The following is a 14280-nucleotide window of genomic DNA, read 5'->3' as shown; positions in this document are numbered from 1 at the left end:
GTGATACCCTTTCAAAAAGTAGACATTTGCACCTCAACATTTTAAATGACCTCACAGGTGTATATTGGTAACAAAAGTGCAAATTAGTACATCAAAGGTACATACTGGTACCAAATTTATACATACCTTTTTAATAGATACTGCCCCAGTGACAGCTTGGGACCTTTTTTGGACCATTTTTCTGATTTTGCATTGCAAATAATTCACAAAGCCCTGATGTTTTTACAGGCGATTCAATTTACGTTTATAATTTACATCATAAAAAATGGTAAATATGTTCCCCAGCTGTCACTGGGGCTGTACCATTTAAAATAAAATCACCTTTGTCCCTAAAGAGTTCATAATAGTACCTCAGAGGTACAGTATATATTAGTATCTACAAGGCACATTTGGGTACCAAATTCAAATGAGGACCTTCTTAAAGGGTACTACCATGTGCCATTGATTGGTTTTTTGATACATTCAATTCTCTACTCAAGTGCAAATTCAGGCAAATCTGGCTATTATACCCTTACGGAAATTAATTTTATTATGGTAAAAGTGTAGTAACCATGTTTTTTTGGTGTATTGATCAGCAAAACTATGGTTTTACTACACTAACCATGGTTTAACTGTGTTTTATGAACTCCATGGTTGTCAAAACCATAGTTATTTTGTGGTTACAATGGTTTTACAGTAACCATGTTTTTTGGTTTTAACTGTACTAAAACCATGGTTCATTTTCGTAGGGTAGGCTCACTGTGGTCAGTGTACATATTGCATACATTCGATATAGTGATTTAATGTCTGTAGAGCTATGGCCTCCCTACCAGTTTTCAAACATCTGTTAAAAATAAGATTTGAGTTCTGTTTTTATTGTCCGCATTGTATGGCACTTTGAGTCAACTAACAGTTAAGAAAAAAAAAAAAAGAGAAAGCAATATGGTAGAAGAACCGTATATAGAGGTCATTATTGGAAACATTATGTAACCATTGTTCATTGTTTTTGTCTTCCATTAAAGCCGTAAAAATGTGTGTCATTATTTGTGCCCTGTAGGACATTGAAGAGGGATAATCTGATTCTCACAAACAGATTTCTTTCATCAGGAATGTGATCATAGATTAAATCTATATCTGAACTCATACTGCACCTTTAATCACACCAATGCAACAGCTGCTTCATCTTAACTCGTGTTTTTGGATTATGAAGGCTTTGAACTATTGTTTTAAAAGTGAGGGTGACTTTTCTATCAGACTGTGACCATTGTCATGATTTCTGCACAGATAGCTTTTGTGACAAATGCATGAATTTACTGGTTTGTGATATAACCAAGTAATTTTTTATGATGATATGCTCGCATATTCTATAGAAGTTTACAGCGTTAAAACATTATTTGATAAACAATTTTTACCTACACTACAAAACTGAAAATGCCATAAAGGTCAAATTTTTACTTTTTTATTGGCTTAAATATTGAATCAAATAAAATATAAACGTTTAAGTATGACTTAATTAAATTGGATTTATAAATATTATTTACTTACTTTTTAAAAAATTGGTTTACACTGTAAAAAAATTCCGTAGAAATTACAATGTTATTGCAGCTGGGTTGCCAGTAATTTACTGTAGATTTACATTTATGTTATTTACTGGCAAGAGTTTGTTCAAAGTCAAATATTAACAACAATATTTTAAATATTAACAACTCTTTATCTTTACAGAATAAAACTATACAATAACAGCCTCATGCAAAGCATTCTGGGAACCAGAAATCATCATCAACCTTTTTCTGTTTTTTTGCTTCAGATTTTGTTTCCCAGAATGTTTTGCTTGATGCTGTTTTTTTTTAGTTTTACTCTGTAAAGACAAAGACTTGTAAATGTTAAATGTTCATCTAACTTTAAACAAAATGTTGCAAAATTTAAATCTACGGTAAGTTACCGGCAGCGCAGCTGCAATTTCTACCGATTTTTTTTACAGTGTACTTAAATGTTTTGAGGTAATTTGTGTCCACAAAATGTTTAAGTACTCTGAACTTGTCGGGTTTTACAGCGTAATGATTTTTGGCATAAAAGAAAAATCGATAATTTTGACCCATACAACATATTTTTTTGCTTTTGCTGTAAATGTACCCATGCTACTTGGGTCCAGGGTAGGGTGGCCATTCGTGCCAGTTCCGCTGGACACGTCCCGAACACGTTTTTAGGTTCGTTCTCCAGATGAGGCGTTGCTCGACGGCATACGTCATCGAGGTTCTCACATTTCAGTTAAAATACATTAGAAAATTAAGATTTATTTCTTTTAAGACATAAAATCATTGTAGTTTCATTCTTACCTTGAAATGTAACGGTTGCTTTTCTGAAATTAAACCCGAAATATTTAACCTTGATGACTTATGCGGTCGACCAACGCGACTTCCGGAGAACGAACCCGAAAACATGTTTGGGACATGTCTGGCGGAACTGGCACCAATGGCCAGCCTAGTCCAGGGTCACATTTGTTGGTGTGAACAATAAAAAAACAACAATAACCAATTTTTCTTAACTGACTGCATTTTTAAGGATTAATTTGAACTTGTCTCTGAATAATGTGGAAAAACCCCTTAGGGAGAAATTAGAGATTCAGCAGAGCGAAATTAAATCCTCTCATTGCCTCTAGTCTACCATCGATCTCCTGTTTCACACAAACTGGGGCCAGGGATTCAAATTAGTCAAGCCAGTCAACCGTATGGTTAATCATAATGACAATTAACCAGTTTATCCAAAATTAATGAATGTCTAGTTGACTCCATGTCAACAGGCAAACGCACAGTACATGATGTTATTCTGGAATGCTATTAGGATTACATAATTTGCCATGTGATCAAATTTCAATTGTTATAAACTCATGTGGACAGCTTTAAAGATACATTTAGTTTTTACTGTTGTTTTTAACCCAGGGCTGGGTATTGGACAGAATACATTTCTGGATTAAAATGACCCAAATAATGGCTTGTTTTTACTCAACTGCTGGGTTATTGTTAATCAACCATGTTGAAACAACCCATTATTTGGGTCATTTTTAACCCAGAAATGTGTTCTGTTCAATAGTTACCCAGCACTGGGTTTAAAACAACCCAACCTTTTTTTTGTGTATTTAAATGCATATTGATTTCTTACACTGCATGTAATATTTTTATTAAGATTAGTGACTGATTATTTCCATAAAGTCTTATTTTATTGGAAATTAAATCAAACAAAACACTTAATATAAAAACAAATCCTATCATTACATGTTTAACCAATAGAGGTCTTGAACAGGCTGCTTTTGCACAAATATTACAGAATACTGTGTTGGGATATCAAAAAAATAAAGATAATTTACAGTAACTTACAGACTTCTATTAAAGAAACCAAGAAAATAATTGTGCTCCACTGTTTATAGTTTTAAAAACCGGCCACCATTAAAGTCTTTCTTGCCTGCATTGTAACACATATGATACAATTAAACAAAATACCTTTACTATCAAATATATAAATATTTTCCATTCTTTTGTATTTTCTTATATATATTTTTTAATAGCAGCAGATTAAGCTCATAAAATACACAAACCGTCTGTTAAAGGGTTAATTCACCCCCCCCAAATCATCATTTACTCACCCTGTGTCATTCAAACCCTCTCTGTACCTACAATCCACTCCCATTATAAACAGTAAACAACGCTTTACTAATAAAAATAATAAAACAGAAGAAAGTTAGAGGGTTTGAACAACATAATGACGAGACAATATTTTGGGGTAAACTAACCCTTCAACATATTCAAAGATTAGTTATGATGTATAGCTTACCATCTTTGACTTGTTTATGAATGTCAGATTTGATTCTAACCCTGAGATGATTATAATTTCTGGGGCTTGTATAAAAAGTGCATTACATGAAAAGAGGAGCATTCTGTTTGCTACAAAACAACATGAAGTTGCCTAGATTAGCTAGCAGAGATGTGGGTCTAATCTTCAATACTGATATCATAACACACAATAACCAAGTTAGTTATATGTATATGTTTAAATATACTGTAAGTGGCCTGAATATCCACACTTTATAATACACAAATTTCATTGCATAATGTAACAAAACACAAACAAACTGCTAGAAATTTGATTAAACTTTTTAGATTCATTTTTGCAGTTCCTCTAACTCGTAGTAACTAGTCTCACAATGATTTTCAGTAAATCTACACTATGAAGTGCCCTAAAAGTGTCACAGCTGTTAGGAGACCAGCTCATAAACAGATTTAGAACTAAGTTTCTTTAAACATTATGTGAACATATAGTTTTTCACATTATAAATTAAATAATTTATTGAAAAAACGTATTCGCTTTAATCAACAACCACACACTCTTTAAAAAATGCTGGGTTATTTTTTAAGCCAATAATAAATCAAAATGGGACAAACTCAAACCGCTGGGTTAAATTGACCAGGAAATGTTTATATTTTACCCAATGATGGGTTGAAACAACCCACCATAGGTTTACCCAACGTGTTAGGTCCGGCCCATTTTTGACCCAACATGGTGTATGGAAATATGGAGGTTATGTTAACATTTATGTTTATAATATTACTTACAGTAAGTACTTACAGAGTTTTAGGTAACACTTTCTAATAAGGTTGTATTTGGTAACATTATTTAATGCATTAGCTTACATACATTAAGCTAATAATGAACAATACTTCTACAGCATTTATTAATCTTAGTTCATCTAAATTTCAGCATTTTCTAATTTATTTTCAAAATTGTAAATTAGTTAATGCGACATGAACAATTGTACTGACATTAACACAATTTAATAAAAGTTGAAAAGTTGTTCATTATTAATTAATCTTAGCTATTTTATTTACTAATGTTAACAAATACATCCTTATTGTATTTTAAATACTTTAATTTAATTTAATTTAATAGCATAGTTGATATAAGATGACAAGAAAACATTTGCTGTTCAATCTCATTGTCATTATACCCAACTTAAAGGGGACATTTCACAAGACTTTTTTAAGATGTAAAATAAATCTTTGGTGTCCCCAGAGTATGTCAGTGAAGTTTAATCTCAAAATATCATATAGATAATTTATTAAAGCATGTGAAAATTGCCACTTTGTAGGTGTGAGCAAAAATGTGCCAGTTTTGGGTGTGTCCTTTAAAATGCAAATGAGTTGATCTCTGCACTAAAAGGCAGTGCCGTGGTTGGATAGTGCAGATTAAGGGGCGGTATTATCCTTTTCTGACATCACCAGGGGAGCAAAATTTTAATGACCTATTTTTTTCACATCCTTTACCTAAACTAAGTTACTGGATTGCTCTTTTCACATTGTCTAGGTTGAAGGCTCTCTAAGCGAATAATGTGCGACGTCACTTCCTGTTGATGTTTGAACTGTTTTCAAACAAACGGAGCGTAGCTAACGCCTCCCTCTCCCGTCCGTGCTTTCATGAACGCGCCCAACCCCCACCCCCAAATCCTTCTTGTCGTTTATTGGCTGGAACACTTTGTTATGTTTTGTTGTGCTAGGTTTGGCCACTATGTTGATATTGCCGTTTGTCGAGCCTGAGCGCTGTCTACAGAGATCGCGTTTTTTACAGTTTGATCAGCGGACAGGCAGCAAGCAGATAGTGAGGAGATGTTTGCTGTATGTAACAAAAAATGTTTTATGGTCTAAAACGCGTCAATTCGCTTAGAGCGCCTTTGATAGAAGCACTGTGTACCCAATTATAGCATTTAAACATGGAAAAAGTCAGATTTTCATGATAGGTCCCCTTTAACTAAACCGAATTGCTTACTTTATAGGGGCCACTGTAGTAAGAATGCTGTCTTAGAATATACCTTCCAAAGTATGCAGTAGAAAGCAACTTAGGAGTTGTAACAGAGCTGTATATAAAATGTGTGTTACTTCTTTTGTATAGTGTCCGAGAAGATTTTTGTAACCCAACCTTCACGTGCAGCTACAGTATCGTTAGGGTTGTCCTGAAAACAAACGACAATGTTTTAGTCTATAGCCTTGCCCCAGCATTTTCAATTGCGTGCATGCTGTAGACCAAACTCTTCATCATCATCATCATTATTATATATATAAATCATCCTTTCATTCAAATATGAAATCAGCCTGTCACATTTCAGGTTGTTGTCTAAAAGGTGTGAGCTGTAAAGGTAATGTATCCTGACTAGAAACTGTGGCCACATCAACATTGGATCCCTTTATGGCCACACTGTCCCTTGTAACGCTACTCTGTTTCTCGTCTTCATCGTCATCCTCCGTATCCTCTTTATCCATGAAGGCTACTTCATTCTCATAACAGAAAGAGTTTGAACTGGACCTCATGAGCTTCTTTTCGGCCAAGTCTCTGGCGCTGCATTGTGGAGTGCTGGGAACCTCGTAGGTGTTCTCAAACCTCGAGTAGTCCACCTTGTAAAGGTTTTTCTCTTCAAAAAGGACCGTCTCGAACCGATGGCCCCACAGGATTTCGCTTGTCACGTACGAGCTGCGACACTGAGTGGTCATGGCGGTTGCCTCCACCATCCCTTCCAAAATCACAACTATTTCCAACTCAGAATTTTCCAGTTCCTGTTTGCTCATATCATAAAATGGACTGTCCTCGTCGATCTCATGGACAATGGTAATAGGGGACACTAAAAAGATACGATCAATACCAGTGTCAAACCCAACATCAATGTCTATTTGATACAGTGGGATAAACTCTCCCTCAGCAGTGGTGCGAGATTTGAGAAGCTGGGCTCGGACGTGAGCCTCCACCAGGTGACTCTTTCGTAGGTTCCCGACTCTCCACATCATGCAAAGCTTGCCGTCTCTCTTGGCTTTCGTGGCGTAATATCTTAACAGGATGGTTTGATTTATTTTTTTGTGCTTGTCCATCTTGGCCATGACCGCACCAATGATAAAAGCATCAATGATGCATCCAAAAATGCTCTGGAAGACCACCACGAAGACAGCAAAGGGACACTCCTCTGTCACGTAGCGATAACCGTAACCAATAGTCGTTTGCGTCTCCACGGAAAACAGGAATGCAGCCGTAAAACTGTCTACGTTTGAAATGCATATCTGCTCTTGATTTTCCGAATCGCCCGACCAAAGTGCGACTAGCCAAAATATGACTCCGAAAAGAAGCCAAGACAGCAAGAAAGAGAGGCAGAAGATGACCATCATCCAACGCCAGCGAATGTCAACACACGTCGTGAAGATGTCCGCCAGGTAACGCTGACCTTTCTCGCTCATGTTGATGAACTGTACGTTGCAGCGGCCGTCTTTGTTTACAAAGCGGCTTTGCGTTTGATTCTGCGTGGGCACTTTCCCACCTGCGTTTCCATTGCCGAAGCCATTTTGCATGGCGATGGGCGACAACTTCATACCGCCTTCTTCTGATGAAACTATGCTGTAGCGGTGCGCTCTCACGCTTCCCATAACTTCGGCATGAGCTGGCTGAACCTCGTCTGCTTCGGAAAACAGTCTGAGTTTTTGGAGGAAGCGTTGGAGAAACACTTTTGAACTGTTGCGTGGAACAACAAGCAAAAAATACGTTTCCAGAGTAAGGGCAAGCAAGTGAAGGCTAATCTGATCTTATCATCTTTCACCAAATCATCGGATCTTATCTTCAAAACAGGGCTGTGGGAATCACAAATGGACAAAAATAAATATATTACAGAGCAAGCATCTCAAATCACTTAATCTATATTGGCATGAAAATCTGTTCATTTATATTTTTGACTTTTAAGGGTTTAAAAGGTTTAACTATCAAGAAATTTCTGTGTGGGTGGAGCCATTTTCTTTTGAATGACATGAATATCACGAGTGATGTAACACTTGACATAGCTTGACATCACAAAGTGTTTTTTCGAAGCACTGCACATTACAATAAACAGATTATTTATATCCATTCAGCCTTAAATAACATTTTAAAATATAAGACAAGACTTATTTTGTTTGCTTAATAAAATAAAAACTATGTATAGGAAAATGGAAATAATGTTACACATACTGTTTGGGTTTCCTCTTTTGATCTGAAAAGATCAATACAATGTTGTCTGCTATTCTGTGACTGCCATCTAAATCAGTATGGACTTTTAGATGCAATGGGACTCTTTAATTGTAAATATTAAAAACAATGCCACAAAATTTAAGAGAATTTGGGCAAAAGGTTTTAAATTTAGAAATTACATAAAAGCAAGAGCACACTGAGCATAGCTTATGTATTTCTATATTATATTATTCAAAAGTATAGATAGAAAGATAGATAAATAGATAGATAGATAAATAATATGGCCAAAAGCTGCACCTTAACAATCAGCGTTCTGCAAATAGCTCGTCTGTAGTGATCCCAATAACATTTACATTTCGTTATCCAGTAAACAAAGATTAAAAACACCTAAAGAGTACTTACCTTTAAGAGTTCAGTCCCTAACCTGGTTTATATCAGCACATTTCGAGAGATTAAAGTTGTTCTCTAGGGAAGGACAGCCGTGTGTTGGCCAAAGCTCAAACAGATCGATAAATACTTCACAAAATCCTCTGAATCTCCGCCCCGTGATGCTGTAATGTCAGCTGTGATGGTGTTGTGTTAACAGCATCCCTCAGCCCAACCTGCCCTCATGATAACACAATGCATTGAGAAATACAATCTCTTTAAAAAACTGAAAAGTTTTATGTCTGACTGTATGGTTCCATAAACAACCTTGAACATCCCAAGGTCATTTTTTCAAAATTGAGATTTATACATTATCTGAAAGCTGAATAAATAAGGTTTCTTTTGATGTATGGTCTGTTAGTATATAAAAATCTAAGTATTGAGAAAATCGCCTTTAAAGTCATTCACAAAAAAATATTTTGATATATTTACTGTAGGTACTTTACAAAATATGATCTTTATGTAATATCCTAATGATTTTTGGAATGAAAGAAAAATCTATATTTTGACCCATACAATACATATACTGTACCCGTGTTACTTATGACTGTTTTTGTGGTCCAGGGTCACAAATGTTAAAAAAATGGTTTTACAGACAAAGAAATGACTAAAGCACCGATTAGTTTGGAAGCTAATTTACCAAAACAATTTCTAGGCTGATTTCCAAAGGACTAAAGTACCATTTTCCAGTTGCATCTGCAATGTACCATTCATACTGATGGCTGTTCTGAAATCAGTGCAAATGGCAGCAGCATTCATGCAGTGATGGGCGATACAAAAAACATCCAGACAGCAATCTGGCCCAAACAATAAGCATTTAATTTCTTCCTATAATACACATGTGCAAGTACCATCATACTGCCACCACATCCTCATGTAAATGGTCAAGATAGAAAGAGGATACACGCAGACAGGACTGAATTAGTGGCTGAAATGTGCACATCAGTCATGAGATCAGCTTCCTGTACAATCAATAGACATTTGATTTAAATTTATAATTGATGTATTGTCATTTTACTTCTGCAGTAACAACATCTCCAAGTGTTTTGCTTTGTTTAATACATACTCCATTTCAAATTGACTTCAAACGAACTAAAGGTGATTCATTTTGATTGAATTTTCAGTGCTGTAACTCGAGATATCAGTGGTATGAAGACACAACTGGGACTTCAGTTTTTGAGGAAAATATCTTGAGCATCAGATCACCATCAGATCAGGATGAGTTCTGGTGTAGAGGAGAGAGAGATGGACATCCATAGACTTCACAGTACAGTGATCATGTGACTCTCTGTTAAAGATCAATGACTGTAATAAAGACTCAGAGAGAGGCTTCTTCAGGATCTGAATGTATTTTATTATCTTGCAGGATCAAAACCTGAACTCACATCAGATACTGAAGGATCTCTACTGACAGGAAGCAAACAGTGACTCTGAAGTGTCACATTGATCAGTCAACTGGATGGAAGTTTTACTGGTACAAACACACACAAAACACTGAGAAGACGACAACAGAAACAAACTCTTACACAATCCACAGTGTTAACACATAAGAGCAAAGATGTTTTTAACTTTGGAGAAGTTTATGGAGACAGAAAGTTTTATTTCATTTTAGGTACAATGCTTTGCTGCAGAATAAACCAACATTACATGAAATTAAATCTTAGAAAAATAAAATGCAACACAATATTATACTGTAGCAGTAATATTAATGCAAAACGTCAAATATAATACTAAAACCGAGACACCAACACCTTTTCTGCTGAATACATACTGTTATTTAACCTGTTTAAATGTTTATTTATAAATATCTGTGGGGCACAATTAATTCATTTGATCTGTTTTTATGGTTTTATTTGTTATAATACCATACAAATTAACCATGGTTTAACTAAAATCATCTATATAAATGTTATACAACGATTTATAATTTTATAAGAATAGTTATACAAATCAACCTACCAAAAACCATGGTCGTTAAACTTGATAGGCTAATAAAACCATGGTTAGTTTTCCTCAGGGCAAGAAAATGATGGCCATATTGGCTATAATAAATAAATTATTATAAATTATAGTAAAATTAATTTCAGTTTTCAAAGCAGGATGGCAAAGTTGTGTATGCAACAAATGGAAAAATATGCAACAAATGTATTAAGCTGCATTTAATTCAGCATATAATCTAAAAAAAAACGTTTTATTACAGTCCTTAAAGGGACTTTTGTTTCGAAAATATGCTCATTTTCCAGCTCTCCTAGAGTTAAACATTTGATTTTTACAGTTTTGGAATCCATTTAGCTGATCTCCGGGCCTGGCGCTAGCACTTTCAGCATAATCCATTGAATCTGATCAGACCATCAGCAATGCGCAAAAAACCCCCAAAGAGTTTCAATATTGTTCCCATTTTTCCTATTTGCCCCAAAATAGTCTCCTGCTATTGAAAGTTACCAAGGAGACTATTTTCAGGTGCTGCGTAATATCATTGCGCCTCCTGCAGCCATGTTACGGCAGCAAAGTCCTTGATTATTACGCCAGAATGAGGGTAGAGTTTCTAGCCATATCTGACTAGAAAATCACAACTTTTAATTTTCTGTCAGTCTAAGTACACGATGTGACTACAGAAGAGTCAAGTTTTAAAATCGAAAATCTTTGGTTACTTTTTTTAGCATGATGCTAATGGTCTAATCAGATTCAATGGATTGTGCTAAGCTATGCTAAAAGTGGTAGCGCCAGACCCGGAGCTGGAAAATGAGCATACCCTCAAAAAAGTACAGTGTTCCTTTAAAAACATCAGGATTGGTTTATAAAATGTTATTAAAATCACAGCAACACTTAATATAAAAAAATAAATGAATGAAAGAAATTAATTGAATGAATGAAATGTATGTAAGAGCCAATCAGGCATAGAAACTGGCATTGTGATATATCTGGGGCTTAATTGAGACCACGGCACAGTTTAAGTCACTTCTAAATCCAGAGCTCTTCAACATGAACACAGTCTTACACCAGGCACTTTTCTTCTGCTCTTTCTTCATGATAGCAGTGACTTCAAATGTTTCATATGGGGGAATCAGCACCTCTTTTTCATGAGGATACTGGGAGTATTTTGACACATCAGCACCATAACAAGTTTTGATTTCAAAACAAGATTCTGTTCCAAATCCCATTGCAATTTTACGATCAAGAGAGGAGAACGCGAATGAGCCGAAGCGAATATGTTTGTTCAGAACATTCTCATCAAATGTAAGTCTGGTACCACGATAAGTTGTTATGCATTTATTTTGTGTTTTCTTAAGAATCTGTATCGCTTCTGTCAAGAAAAAGTGAAGTGAATACCACGTGTAAATCTTGTCTTTGTATTTTTGTCTACCAGTCCTAACATCCTGATTCAACTTTCTGTGTAGCTCAGAAATACTGTACGTATAAATCGCAACTAAATGGTGCATTTTCAATTTATCAGGTCCAGGGATTTGTCCTGTACTATACAACCAAGCTTCCCCAAAGTAAGATATTTTATAATCACAGATTTCTTTGATTAGATATTTTGTTCTCACTAGATTTTCCATCTTGTATGTACAGCCATCATATCGGTCATCAACTGAGTCCGGTGCCATATCTAACGGATATATCTCTCCTTCAACAGGCACTCTGTTATCCTGTAGCAATGAGAAATAATAATTTTAGTTCATCAGTAATCATGATTGTACAGTAATATACAGACTCATATCTTACAATCTTACCCATCCTAGGACAACTTTACTGGTCAAAATGAGAATTAAAGCTGCGTTGATCAACATCCTGATTTGCAAAACGAATGGAGATCAGGTATGAATACTATACAGTCAAGAAGCTGCAGGACAAAAATACAACATTGTGTTAGAAAGACATCCAAAATCTTTGCACGATACAAAACTGCAGACCACAGCTTCTTATAGTTTCCAGTTCAGGAATAAGAAAGCATTTAACATTTTGCCTTAAAAGCCATTTAAAACATTTAAAAGCAAGCATATTAATGCAAGCATTGACTCTAAATATCAAATCATATCTGCTAACAATCAATTCACCAACATGAACATTTACAGTTACAAACCTTTCAGATGTTGAGACCTTCAGGTGATTTTTCTTCCAGTAACAAGTTTCAGAGTACTTAAATAAATAATGTTGAGATCTTATGTGCATGAACAAAGAGTGGCAGTGAGAAAGAAACTACAAGGGTTTTATGCCAATAGAAAGTAGTAGGAGGGGCAAAGGTTTCTAAGCTATTGAATGTGAACATCTGCAGATAACAACATCTATATTTAAATTCCATATCACACCATTTTTTGTCTGTTTGTGTCGGGGCGTTTTCATTGCGCCGATGGAGAAATAAACAACTAATAATGTAGAAATGGGAATAAGTAAAAATAAGTTCTCATAAACCAGAACTAATAATCATTCATGATTTGCAAAGCACAAATGGTATAAAGCATTAAAGAGAAAAGTAAAATCATTAGGTTTTACTTTTCATTTGGGTTAACTCATTTGCCCTGCTATGGGCTTTAACACCTCATCACAGGAAATGAACAAGCAACAGTTTCTGTCTGCACTTGTTAAAATACTGTACTGTCAAAGACAACTGTCAAATCATAATCCAGAGAGACATTAAGAGAGTTAAGATGCAAATGAAAAATGAACTTTACTTTAATAAACAGAATGAAAATTGACAGAATTCAGCTTAACACAGCAACAGAGTTACATTTTTTTTCAGGTTACTTTATTTGTACGTGCATACATTTATTTGGTTACTTTACAATAACAGGACATAAATAATTATGCAGTAAGACCCCTACATTTTATTCGTAGTTAAATATGAACTAATGATTAGAGATGCACCGATATATCGGCTAATAATTGTAATCTTGCGACCGGCAGGTTGCGACATACCCTTGAGCAAATTGCTCCCTCACTGCTGTGTGTGTCTGTGTGTGTGTTCACGGCTTGCAAAGCATGTGTTCACTACTCACTTGGATGGGTTAAATGCAGAGGTCACATTTTGAATATGTGTTGCATATTTGACAAGCATTTCACACTTTAAAGTCGCCATGAAACGGAAGTAGTGATTGCCTTATTTTCCCCGTAGTGACGTATATCCGAATGAAACGGCTTCTGAAATGAAATAAGGCAGGGCTGAATTTGAATTGGCCCATCGAGATCTGATTGGATTGTTTGAAGTTGGGTCGTGTTGCTAATTGCTAATCGCTGTGATATTCTCCCGGACCCCGCCCACCTGCCATACCATATGACCGGAAGTGAAGAGAGAATCGTTTTGAGGAGGGGAGGAGATTTGCATTTTTGATTAAAGATTATGAGCACACACACATTTTTTTAAAATAATGAAGCTCACAGATAAGTCATTTTTTAATAATACCACAATATTAAAAACTATATATATAGTTTTTTCATTTTAATTTCATTGCGACTGGTCAAAAGACCACCAAACTGTCGGTATTGGCATCGGTTTTAGCAGATATCACTCTGAATAATCATCAATTGGTTGAATAATTTTATATCGGTTAATCTCTACTAATGAAAAGCTAAAGCCCCCCTGTCCTAAAAAATGCACTTTTAAATGTGTTTCTAGCAGAAAATGAGTCGCCAGTGTGTGTGCAGGAACATCCTGTTATTATACAAATCCATCAATAGATCATTTGCGTGTTTGCAAACAGAGATGACGCATTTTGTGGGCGGAGCACAACTGGGGGCAGAAAGTGACAGCTTTGCAGTATTTTTTAGCGTTAAACTTTGATTTTGTGTTCTGTCGAAGTCTGTTTCCCTTCAGTGTAATGTTTCTTATAACGTTTTCATCACGTTAAAGCA

General features: G+C 35.4%; 2 protein-coding genes across 2 annotated transcripts; both read right to left on the bottom strand.

The window, feature by feature from the left end:
- Positions 1–6119: 6119 nt before the first annotated feature.
- LOC129436573 (inward rectifier potassium channel 2) lies at positions 6120–8478 on the bottom strand. The gene is made up of 2 exons (XM_055194783.2): positions 8407–8478; positions 6120–7631 (listed from the first exon to the last, which is right to left on the bottom strand). The coding sequence occupies exon 2, from the start codon at positions 7428–7430 to the stop codon at positions 6120–6122; it is 1311 nt and encodes a 436-aa protein (XP_055050758.2). The 5' UTR covers positions 7431–7631; positions 8407–8478.
- A 2694-nt stretch (positions 8479–11172) lies between these two features.
- On the bottom strand, positions 11173–12821 carry LOC129424048 (NAD(P)(+)--arginine ADP-ribosyltransferase 2-like). Its single transcript, XM_055180612.2, has 3 exons — positions 12515–12821; positions 12165–12274; positions 11173–12080 (listed from the first exon to the last, which is right to left on the bottom strand). Exons 2-3 carry the CDS (start codon positions 12219–12221, stop codon positions 11322–11324), a joined length of 816 nt encoding a protein of 271 aa, XP_055036587.2. The 5' UTR covers positions 12222–12274; positions 12515–12821; the 3' UTR covers positions 11173–11321.
- Positions 12822–14280: the final 1459 nt, after the last annotated feature.

This window comes from Misgurnus anguillicaudatus, chromosome 19 (genome assembly GCF_027580225.2).
Source record: "Misgurnus anguillicaudatus chromosome 19, ASM2758022v2, whole genome shotgun sequence".
Lineage (NCBI taxonomy): Eukaryota > Metazoa > Chordata > Actinopteri > Cypriniformes > Cobitidae > Misgurnus > Misgurnus anguillicaudatus.
Note: the sequence above shows the minus strand (reverse complement) of the source record. Positions and strands in the feature narration are given on the sequence as shown.

Excerpts from the sequence above, each read along its gene's own strand:
- LOC129436573 (XM_055194783.2), bottom strand. The coding sequence starts at position 7,430 with ATGGGAAGCGTGAGAGCGCACCGCTACAGCATAGTTTCATCAGAAGAA.
- LOC129424048 (XM_055180612.2), bottom strand. The coding sequence starts at position 12,221 with ATGTTGATCAACGCAGCTTTAATTCTCATTTTGACCAGTAAAGTTGTC. Across the intron at positions 12,081-12,164 it reads GTAAAGTTGTCCTAGGATGG|GATAACAGAGTGCCTGTTGA; the intron begins GTAAGATTGTAA and ends TCATTGCTACAG.